This window comes from Salvia splendens, chromosome 20 (genome assembly GCF_004379255.2).
Source record: "Salvia splendens isolate huo1 chromosome 20, SspV2, whole genome shotgun sequence".
NCBI classification, from domain to species: Eukaryota; Viridiplantae; Streptophyta; class Magnoliopsida; order Lamiales; family Lamiaceae; genus Salvia; species Salvia splendens.
In genome coordinates, this window is record NC_056051.1 from 27368325 (window position 1) to 27380278 (window position 11954).

General features: G+C 37.1%; 1 protein-coding gene across 3 annotated transcripts; it reads left to right on the forward strand.

Moving 5' to 3' along the window:
* The first annotated feature begins 1796 nt into the window (after nt 1-1796).
* On the forward strand, nt 1797-11582 carry LOC121782305 (probable UDP-N-acetylglucosamine--peptide N-acetylglucosaminyltransferase SPINDLY). Of its 3 annotated transcripts, none has more exons than XM_042180095.1 (18): nt 1797-2195; nt 2322-2755; nt 3525-3686; nt 3783-3958; nt 4033-4108; nt 4408-4536; nt 4795-4914; nt 5004-5072; nt 5154-5235; nt 5516-5610; nt 6220-6284; nt 6812-7010; nt 7163-7357; nt 9202-9296; nt 9402-9537; nt 9610-9827; nt 10068-10195; nt 10831-11582. In XM_042180095.1, the coding sequence occupies exons 2-18, from the start codon at nt 2348-2350 to the stop codon at nt 11274-11276; spliced, it is 2799 nt and encodes a 932-aa protein (XP_042036029.1). In that variant the 5' UTR covers nt 1797-2195; nt 2322-2347; the 3' UTR covers nt 11277-11582. The 3 variants fall into 3 exon arrangements, with proteins under 3 accessions (XP_042036029.1, XP_042036030.1, XP_042036032.1); XM_042180096.1 differs by having other exon boundaries at nt 1797-2148; XM_042180098.1 differs by having other exon boundaries at nt 1797-2124.
* Nucleotides 11583-11954: the final 372 nt, after the last annotated feature.

Sequence of the window (11954 nt, forward strand, 5' to 3'; positions counted from 1 at the left end):
TTGCATTGCTCACTTGCTTGAATCTACATCCGCATATATTTTATTGGTTAGAATGCTTTGTGATTTGTAGAAGTTTAATGTATCTACTCAAAGGCTTAGTTTATTTTTTCGTTTGTAACTTAGTTAGTATAATGCAATGTCTGAAGGTTTTGATTTTAGGTGGATTGCAAAGCTGGATTAATACTTTCGGGAAAGTTGAATGAGGATGTGCTAGATGTGCAAGAGTGAAGAGTCCACCGTACTACTTTCTATAGTCATTAGGCGAAAGAGAGATTTCAGAAGCACGTTAGATTCCTTGAAATTTCAATTTCCCCCTATATTCCTTTTAAATCTTTATTTATCTACCAAACATAAAATTAATTATTACAAATATTTTTCGGTAAAAAAGGCTAACAAAGCCCAATTACAGAAGCAAACAAACATAAAAAATACTATCAAGTTTATTGTGCAATAATTAAATACTAGTACTACTAATCTACAATGGAAAAACCTTTAAAACAAGAATTATATTGCGGATCTATAAACCGATAAGTATTTAGACTGGACATCTAAATAACATTAAAATGTGAATAACTACCATATATTGGATAAGACAACTAGCCTATAGCTTGGCTAGTCATTGTTTATGTGTGGAATGTAATGACATGACTATATGCGTTTAATGAAAATCCTTATTAGTTGATTATTGTTTGGTCAATATTAACTTGCTGTGATGACTGTCACTAATACATGTAAATTACATAAATGTAAACAACATACAAATTCAAAGCGGTACGAAACAAATCTTTGTAAGTATCTTTTGCATCCAAGTGCAAGAAACATACTCTCTAACACCGCTAAATCTGATCTTCTAGCCTATGTTGCATTGAATCCAACTAGCCGCTAAATGTGATTTTCAAGCTTATGTTGCATTGAATCCAACTTTATATTTCATAGATTGTTCCTCTCAATCGATTAGAACACAACCTTCTCTTCCAAGTATATATTGGACTTGACATAGTTTTTTTTCACTTTCACGCGGCAAAAACTTTTAAATACTACTCCCTCCGTCCCCAAAGAGTATGAACTTTGAGTTCGGCACGAGTTTTAATGCATTATTGGTAAAGTAAGAGAGATAGATATAGAAAGTTTTTTAAGTATTGTTAGTGGAGAATTGGTCTCGCCTCATTAGAGAGGAGAGATTTTCCAAAATTGGAATGTTCATACTCTTTAGGGACAGACGAAAAAAGAAATAGTGCAAACTATCCAGGAACGGAGAGGGAGTACATGTGAGATAAAGAAAATGTTGCTTGCTAAGTTGCTTTCTACTTACTCTAACACCTACTCCTATTTTTTTTTGAATGTGAGGTGAGGTTAAAGATTGTTCCAAATTTTCAATAGGTGAGAAAACTTTTACAATGAAGAATGAAGCTAAGGTCCGATTTGATCAATATAAACTTCTGATATTTACAAAATATGGTTAGATTTGATGAGATGTATATGACTATATGTGAACTCAAGTAAGAGATACATGAACACTTTAATATGATGATAGAGAGCCAAGAGTTTGAGTTATCTGGACAATGCTATCGACAATAATTTTACGACCCTTTATCTTTAGGGCTTAATATCGAATTTCATCTAGTTTGAATTTCCCATATTGTTGTGAACTTGTCATTTTCGTTAACCATAACCTTGAATGAGATTTACTACTATCATTTATGCAAATATGTTCAAAAAGACCTAGTCAATTTTTTTTTCAACTTTGTGTTCCTTTTCCTTTTCCCCATATTTGAAGCAAAAAGCCTAATTAGTTTCAAAATCCCTAATTTTCAAATTGACTTCAATATTTTTCCCCTCAAAACCCGTCAACAACATCACGCCGCCTCTCTCGTCCCGATTTTCCGACGGTTTTCCCTCAACCTCCATGCCCATTTACCTCTCTTTCACCTTCCCACCGCCCTAGTCTCCGCAGAACCCTAAAGGGGAACGAACTCGCGAACCGAAGCCGTCGCTGCAGCTGAAGTGGCATCGTTGCTGTCGTTTTCGCTGGTGAGAATCACTAGCCGGAATCGCCCGCCTTCGATCATGGAGTGATAAGTTTCTGCTGGATGGCCGCTGCCCGTCACCTCCAGATTGTGCAGCGTGAGTTTGCCCCGGGTTGTTTATGTGAGTTTTTGGCGGTGGTGGTATTTACGTGATTGAGTGCAGGCTTGGTAATTTGGTTTTAAATTTGTGATGGCTTTGTTTTTTTAATAGAAAGAATAGTTCTTTAACATTGAATTGTAACCCAACATAAACCGCCAAGCATCCGTGTTTCTTACATAATTTTTTTGTTTCAGGATTCTGAGCCTGTTTGTTAAGTTAGATGGAGCTAACGAAAAAAGATGCAGATACTGAAAAAGTAAGAGATTCGCAAGATGGTCCCGTGTTCATAAATGAAGGGCAACCTTCCTTGGGCAGCGGAGAGCCTCTGGGCATTACCCCAGCGAAGAAGAGTTTTGAAGGGAAAGATGCTTTATCATACGCTAACATTCTCCGCTCCAGGAACAAGTTCGTGGATGCATTTTCTGTCTACGAGACCATTCTGGAGAAGGATACTGAAAATGTTGAAGCTTTTATTGGTAAAGGGTTTTGCCTACAAATGCAGAACTTGGGGAGGCCCGCGTATGAGAGTTTCGCTGAAGCTGTGAGGCTGGATCCTCAAAATGCCTGTGCTCTTACACACTGTGGTATCTTGTATAAAGACGAGGGTCGACTGGTGGAGGCAGCTGAGGTATGCTTGCACATTCTCTCCTTGCCGATGTTTCTTAAACTTGGTTGAGTAATTTTCTATGTGCTTCAAAGAAATGCTATTTTACTTCTCGAATGAGCTCTCACACTAGATACAAACTCCAATTTTTCTGCTAGCGAGTTACAAACATTGTATAGATGACAGTTTATGATGAATCCTTAAGAATTTTAACTTCTACAAGTAGGGAAGTCTAACTTGGTCACAGCCCCGAAGACTTTCTATATCTTATGGATGAAACTTTCCCTTCTCCTACTCCCTTTTAATAGCTACAAGGTTTCGTTCACCCAGTTCCCCAGTAGGCTTCCAAAAAGTAAGGTAAGTACTATTTTTATCTGGTTAATTTTTTTGTGGGTTTTTCCCTACTTATTCTATGTATGCTCATAGTCACATTGATAAACAACACTTTGCACACTCCAATGTTTCAAATTAACTTTACGAACTGCAATACTATGAATATCTAAGGCCCAACTTTCCGCTCTCATTATTTTTACCTAGAAGTACATCCTATGCTTGTTTGTGGAAAATATTATTTTCTCCTCTCTGGTTCATGTATTTCAATTGGCTGGATTATAATTAGGAAGATGCTGAAATACTGGTCTGGAGTTGATAATTTATCTGGTCTCTCTTTGCTTTGGAACTGGGTCATGACATCTGTGTTAGAAGTTTCTTGCATTGCTAAACATAGCTGGGCTTTTGTTTTCTCTTGTTTGAGATTGCACCTTCCATCTTCAGCGTGTTTAATTTGGTGCAGATGTATCAGAAAGCTCTTAAGGCTGACCCTGCATACAAGCTTGCAGCGGAATGCTTGGCCATTGTTTTGACGGACCTTGGAACCAGCTTAAAGCTTGCTGGTAATACTCAAGAGGGAATTCAGAAGTATTACGAAGCTATCAAAATTGACCCACACTATGCTGTAATTCAACATTTTCCTGATTTCCATAATTATTTCTCGTTACTTGATTTTTTGTTCTGGTATTTGAGGTTTGATGTATCAGTTCATTGCCTGCAGCCTGCTTATTATAACCTCGGTGTCGTCTATTCCGAAATGATGCAATATGACACAGCCCTTAATTGCTACGAAAAAGCTGCAATAGAGCGACCTATGTATGCTGAAGCATATTGCAACATGGGCGTTATATACAAAAATCGTGGGGATCTGGAGTCAGCAATTGCCTGTTATGAAAGGTACTCAGTTAACAATTTACTTGTTTGATAAGCTTTCATCTTTCTTACACATTTGTGCATGCTTGTATGTGCAGGTGTCTGACTGTCTCTCCAAACTTCGAGATAGCAAAAAATAACATGGCCATTGCATTAACTGATTTAGGCACGAAGGTGTGGCTTCTTTCTATTTAAAGTTATGTCTATACTGAAATATAGAAGATATTCCATTAATCTTTAAATATTTCCATGATTTTATCCTATGGATCGGGAAAAAGGGTGCGCTATGGGTTACCATCGTTAAACTTATACTCTGGAACTTATAATTATATACTTTATGGTTGTTCCATTAAAAAAATATTTTAACACTTTATAGTTCTTGTATATGCAGTCACATTTTTTATTTTTGATACTATGGTTTGTGGATTCACCTATCATTTATCTTGATTATTACTCAACTTACTTCTATCCAGGTAAAATTGGAGGGTGATATCAACCAGGGCATTGCATATTATAAGAAAGCTCTGTACTATAACTGGCACTATGCTGATGCTATGTATAACCTTGGCGTTGCTTATGGAGAAATGTTGAAGTTTGATATGGTAATTGATAATAAAGTTCATGGTCCATAAGATACATTTTATTTCAAACATACATTTCGCACAGGGATGATATTTAAGTGATGGAGCTGTTTCTTTCCTGTCCCTATCTGTCGTTTCTTGTATCGTTGACACAATAATTTTGTAACATCCTTTTGCTTTATGCTGGAAAGTGGTAATTGCAGTAGATAATAAACTTGTATTAAGGCAGCACTGTCATGCCCTATTGTCATTTTCCTAAGTGAAATTCATCTCATGCAGGCCATTGTATTTTATGAACTGGCCTTCCACTTCAATCCTCATTGTGCAGAGGCTTGCAACAATTTAGGTGTTATATATAAGGACCGTGACAACCTAGATAAAGCAGTAGAGTGTTACCAGGCAAGTTTGAAGCCACCAAAGGAAAATATTTCTGGTGAATGTATAGCATGTTTTACTTGTTTTTTCTTATGTTATCCATTTATTTGCAGTTGGCATTGTCAATCAAGGCAAATTTTTCCCAATCATTGAACAATCTTGGAGTTGTATATACTGTCCAGGTTTGTACTTAGAATTCTTTTTTATAATTTAAATAGTTTCATGGTTGGAAAAGTTGTCACATTCTGTCATTCTGTGCACAGGGTAAAATGGATGCTGCAGCAAGTATGATTGAGAAAGCTATTGTTGCAAATCCGACTTATGCAGAAGCTTATAATAATCTAGGTCCTCCTTTTCACCCTTGCTAAAAATAACACTCTGGTTTGCCCAGCAAAAATCTTACTTTTATCCTCATGTTAGATGTGTGGCATATTTCAAGGAATTGAATGATACCAATATTTAATATTTCATATGAGGGCACTTTAATTAGGAAAAAAATGGTTGATTCATTTCACAGAGTAAACGCTTTGTTGTGTTCATTGATGAAACAATAGTGACATCTGTTGTGTGTTCTGTTATTTTCTCACCAACCATTATAGTTGCTTTTTATTCTTTGGATGTGCAGGGGTCCTTTATAGAGATGCTGGCAACATATCTCTTGCAGTTGAAGCTTATGAGCAGTGCCTCAAAATAGATCCTGACTCTCGCAATGCAGGCCAGGTATAGAAAATTCTACACAGTCTGTCGTCGATTTTCTTTTTAGTTCTTGAAACTTTTCTTGCATTGGGCGGCAAGCCTGTAATTAATTATTATCTGATTTCTACATTTTATGGTTGATTTTTCCTTTTATCACAAGTCCTTGTGTTGAATATAAGACGTGACAAATAAAAGGGTATCCAGGAGACCAGGACTATAATTGGTGAAAGATTTCAATTTTCATCATTTCAGAAGAGTTACCCTTCTAAGAGTCTTTGCTCTGTTGATTTTTTTCTTCTGCCATGTGTCCTTGTGTTGTATATACACGACATGACGTAGGATAGGTCTCAGAGTATGTAATTGTTGAAATATTTCAGAGTTGTTACACTTCATCTTGTTGATAAGGCCCTGCTCCAATTGCAACAAAATATGTCTTGTGTTTTGGTAACTCTTTTGAGTTCTTTCATCTCTTATGATTCATTGGATATCCCTCTGACGCAGCTCTTTGGCTGCAACTTGTTTGTATCAGGATGATCTTAAGAAGTTGCATAGTAGTGACTTCCTGGATCTGAAATTTGCCTTTTGTCATCTATTGTGATTGTTTATTATCTAATTTCTTATCCTACCCTGCAGAATCGGTTGCTTGCTATGAACTATATACATGATGGGACTGATGATAAATTATATGAGGCTCACAGGTTGATAAATCAGACATTACATGCTTAATCACTAGCTGGATATTGAACTGCTGTGCCTTTTCAAACTCTGTTAATTTATCAAAGTTTTGATGTATTGTTCACTAACATATGCAGTCATGCCATGCTTTGCACTTTTACCATCTGTATGTTTGGGTCTGTTCTGGCAAGCATATCAGTTGCGTATATGATTTATTGCACTTGGTACACTTGTAATGGAAAATAGATACAGTACATTTTTTTCTTGAACTTAGAGGATTCCCTTTTGAAATTAGAGCAATGCGGTTGATATTAGTTACTTGTCACACTGTCAGTTATGATGATTAAAAATTTGATCCATTTATTCACTACCAGGACACCAATAATGGTTGTAACTTTATGCTTTGGTATTATTTCTATGTGTTCTTGTACTAATATTCTAGGTCTAGCATTTTCTTGTGTTCTAATATGTACTCTAATATTTTCTTCAATCGAATAGTCATTGCCTGATATTTGTTTTCTGGTTCCTTATTCAAAATTTAAACTTGCAGGGATTGGGGCAGGCGCTTTATGAGGTTATTCCCACAATATACTTCCTGGGACAACGAAAATGACCCAGAAAGGCCACTTGTCATTGGATATGTGTCTCCTGATTATTTTACTCATTCAGTCTCATACTTTATTGAAGCCCCACTTATCTATCATGACTATACAGCCTATAAGGTGGTTGTTTATTCAGCAGTTGTCAAAGTAAGAATTCTGTTGTAATCCTTTCTCATAGTTTGGTCAATCACTATGTTTCCGCACAATGAGTGTATTTGTGGAATCTAGGATAAGTGACTGTCTTCAAAACATTTCTAAAATATTATTGATCAAATGATCTTTCTTTTGTTGTGTGACAGGCAGATGCAAAAACAAACAGGTTTAGAGATAGGGTCCTAAAAAATGGTGGAGAATGGAGGGATATTTATGGGATTGATGAGAAAAAAGTTGCAAGCATGGTCAGAGAAGATAAAATTGATATCCTTGTTGAACTTACTGGTCATACTGCAAATAACAAGTTGGGAATGATGGCTTGCCGGCCTGCACCTGTTCAGGTAAATTTTCTGCACAAGCTTGGAAACTTTGCACATCAGTGGGTCATATTACTGTTGTTTGTGATAGAGATCAAGCTAATGATCTCCATTATCTCTTTAGATTATTTTCATTATTATGGAGATTGTTGAAAGATTACTTTAAATTTTGAGGATTTGTTTCCTTGTTTATCTATAGGTTGATCCCTATAAATAGCTCCTCTTTAGAAGAGCTAGATATCTCGGAAAGTAAAGTGTATTAGGACGGTATCAACCGTAGGCCTCTTCGGAGGATTATCTTGGCCTCTTTGGAGGATTGTTCTTCTTTTATATTGAATTCCAGTTCTTGTTTTACTTCCGCCTTTCACTCCATATCAATTTGGTGCGGTGAACGTGGATCGCATCATGGTGAACGCTCATAGCACTGAAGAACGTCTTGACAGATTGGAGAAGGCGGTCGCGAACATCAAAGTGCAAATGAGCACATTCGATGCCCGGATCTCTAAGTGTATTAATGATGCCTTGGCACCATTCTGGAAGGATCTGCAGTCTCGTGGCCTCATTCGGGAGCTCAGGAAACACAACGCTTTCACTTTAGATGATCAACCTTTATCTCACACCAACAATACCAAGTCCCACAACTTCAACACCGAGCCAACGCCGTCCCTACTTCCTCTTGCTCCTAACCCGCCCCCAACCAGCCCCCTCGTGCAGGAGATACAACCAGTCCAGCAACCCGTGACTCTCCCACGTTTGGATGAACCATCCATCCCTGCAAATCTGCATCTCCATAAGTCGCCCATCACCCAACCTAATGTTGCACTTCCACCATCCATTTCGCAATCAAAACTGCTTGCACTCTCTCCGTCCCTCACTGTACGTCCAGTTGGGGCTGGCCACCTCTCTTCGCTCATGTTTTCCTCTCCCAATTCCACATGTGAATTCATTGAAGCTAGTTGTTGATGTACCTTTGTGATGCATATGACTACCAAACATCTTGAGTATGAATGGCTACTTGCAAGCCCAACAACAAGGATACCCAAGCAATGCATTAATGTTGTTGGTCATTTTCTCTTGTTCGGCAATGTGGATTCTTTTCGAAAGCACGAGTACGAGCCTCCACCGATCAAAGCAATGTGTTTATGTTTCAACTCCAGCCTTGTGGGCAAGGCTGTTTTGACAGCGAGGCAATTGATAGAGATCAAGCTAATGATCTCCATTATCTCTTTAGATTATTTTCATTATTATGGAGATTGTTGAAAGATTACTTTAAATGTTGAGGATTTGTTTCCTTGTTTATCTATAGGTTGATCCCTATAAATAGCTCCACTTTAGAAGAGCTAGATATCTCGGAAAGTAAAGTGTATTAGGACGGTATCAACCGTAGGCCTCTTCGGAGGATTATCTTGGCCTCTTTGAAGGATTGTTCTTCTTTTATATTGAATTCCAGTTCTTGTTTTACTTCCGCCTTTCACTCCATATCAGTTTGTCAATCTCATTATCTCTTCTTTGGGAAGTATTACATCTTTGGGCATTTAAGTTGGAATTTGCTCAACTGGCAGGAATCGTATTCACTTTAATGATTGTATGAGCTGACTATATTATGTTTTGTTTTCATTTTCTTTACCAAATTCCTACATACCCTGAAATGTAGGTGCTGATCCATGGCCTTTCAAAAAATATTAATTTAGACTCCGAACTAACCATTTTGGGTTGATTCACCTTTTAGTTCTTCAACCCCAAGTTCCTTATTTATATGGCTTGTGGAACTTTAAACTAAACAGAAAACGGTGTTTCATATTATGATGAGAGGGTCCTCTATATTTGTTTTTTTTTGGTGCCATCTGATGAGTATTTTGGCTTTGTAGGTGACATGGATTGGCTACCCTAATACAGCTGGTTTACCTACCATTGATTACAGGATAACTGATGCGCTGGCTGATCCATCTGATACAAAACAAAAGTAAATTTCAAAATTTGTATCTATTGTATTATTGTTCGTCACCATGAGAGAGTTTAGTTATTTATTCAGCCCAAGTTTACATTGTACATTTTTTATCAATGACAGACATGTTGAAGAGTTAGTCCGATTACCTGACTCGTTTCTGTGCTACACTCCTTCGCCAGAAGCAGGTCCAGTGTGTCCAACACCTGCACTATCTAATGGCTTTGTTACTTTTGGTAGCTTTAACAATCTGGCAAAGGTAATGGGGACAAGCAATATTATTTGACACTTATTATTAAGATCGAGTCCTAAAATATTTCAATTGCAACAGATAACACCTAAAGTGCTGCAAGTATGGGCAAGAATTCTTTGTGCTGTTCCAAATTCTCGGCTCATTGTGAAGTGTAAGCCTTTTTGCTGTGAAAGTGTGAGACAACAATTTCTTTCAGCACTGGAGAAGTTGGGACTGGAATCCCTGCGCGTTGATCTTCTGCCTCTAATTCTTCTCAATCATGATCATATGCAATCATATTCTTTGATGGACATAAGGTGATACCACTAATTCATACTAAAACGAACTAGTTCTTCTTTAGCCTTAATTCAGTTTAAAACAGATAGATGACACCATTTTCATTCAGGCACTTCTAAGCTTTAATATTTGACTCTGGATCAATTTCTAGTTTCCTAAGTTTGATTAAACTGTGATTATTTATACTCTATCTACCCGACTCTGTTGTTTGCACATCAAACGTTTCTCAAGGTTAATGTGTTACTTTTTGTATATTTCAGCTTGGATACATTTCCATATGCTGGGACAACTACCACATGTGAGTCTTTGTACATGGGAGTCCCATGTGTCGCTATGAGAGGCTTAGTGCATGCTCATAATGTTGGTGTGAGTCTTCTGCAGACTGTCGGTATGTATTGTTTTCATCCACACATTATTTAATTGTGGTCAGACTTCACTTAGGTTGAGGTTCTAGAATCGTCAACGTGGATACTTCTCTATTCTTGTAACAAAGATACCAGAAATACTAAATCCTTTGCACACCCAGGCCTAGTATCACAATTATTTTGAATCCAAGGAGTGTAAAATGTTTATATACATAACATTACTGAGAAACTATGAAAATTCCAAGAATCTGTCCTAATTCATAAAAAGTGAACTACAGACCTAATTTAGTATTACTAGTATTATTCTGAGCTGTAACGGAATAGGCTTCATATCTATTCAGAGCATATCTGAAGATTTAAACCTTTGAAATTTTCCTTTTCTTTTTCCTTTTCCTTTTATAAGATTACAGTTATTCATTTGAGATGTACCCTATTTTGTTTTCTAGTTAGATGTACCGGAATGAGCTGTTTCAACTGCTATTGGATACTTCCTTTCCAGTTAAAGTAAAACTATAATTTACACATTGATGATGTTAGTGAAATCATACATATACTGATGTTTTGTTTTTTTGACAGTAGTTCATCAGAATGAAAAATAATATGAACTGGGATGCATTATATTTGCAACTATACGATGAACTAATATATCTCTCTGCAGGTTTAAAAAACCTGGTTGCCGAGAATGAAGATGAATATGTTGAGCGGGCTGTGCAGTTGGCCTCTGATATTACAGCCCTCTCAAATTTAAGAATGAGGCTGCGAGATCTCATGGTTAAATCCCCTCTTTGTCATGGATCTAAATTCACCAGGGGACTAGAGTCAGCATACAGAAATATGTGGCATCGATACTGCAAGGGTGACGTGCCATCTCTGAGGCGAATGGAACTGCAACCCCAGCAGCAGCAGGAGCAGCCTCATTTGCAACAGGTTGGTCCAGAAGAGCTGGCCATAAAATTTTCTGAACCTGCCAAGTCAGATGCCCTCCAAGCAACCGTCAAGGTAAATGGTTTTACAGCGGGACAGTGTTCCTCGATCAATAGTTCACGTGTAGAGGAAAACGGGTCACTCCCAAATCAGAACTGTAGTTCGGGAAAATTGAGTTGAGTGGTATTAGCCAGTGGCAAGTTTCAAAAGGTGATTGGAGTCCCCTTGTACCATAATATTTATGGGGCTTTATACACGGTAGGATTCGTGGTGGCAGCATCTGCAGAACGCGAGCTGATTGTTTTTGAACTTAGTCTAGGATGCAAATCTCAACTATTTGTTTGGTTAAAGGGGTGTAATTTAGCTCAGAAACTTAAAATGGTATGTGATTGTATCAAAGAATGTTGTGAATTTTCCCCCATAGCTCCCGATTATAAATGGGGGTTTGCAATATATATATATATGATTATTGTTGCAGCAGGTAAATTTCATTGTCACCGTACAAACATATAAATCAATCCCATATCTTGTACGTTAATCATTAAACCAATGTAATCTACATCAATTTGAAAGTATATGTATATGGGTAAAAGTTCCCATTTCACTATTGAGCAGAAACATTGGTTGTATTTATTTTAGTATTAACATATTTTGTCCCACATCGAAAGTAAAACATTAAATATTATGAAATTCTTGTTACTATTTATTTGTGAAAATTTATTTTTAAATATAAAAATTAATTTTTATAAATAAAAAATATATTTTTTAAAATTTTATTTGAACCGCTGGTTTGACGCCGGTTTCTGAGTGAACCTGAACCGAACCGTCTAACCCGCTGACCCGTCCCACGGTTTGAAC

Excerpts from the sequence above, each read along its gene's own strand:
- LOC121782305 (XM_042180095.1), top strand. The coding sequence starts at position 2,348 with ATGGAGCTAACGAAAAAAGATGCAGATACTGAAAAAGTAAGAGATTCG. Across the intron at positions 3,687-3,782 it reads AAATTGACCCACACTATGCT|CCTGCTTATTATAACCTCGG; the intron begins GTAATTCAACAT and ends CATTGCCTGCAG. Across the intron at positions 5,236-5,515 it reads AGAAGCTTATAATAATCTAG|GGGTCCTTTATAGAGATGCT; the intron begins GTCCTCCTTTTC and ends TTGGATGTGCAG.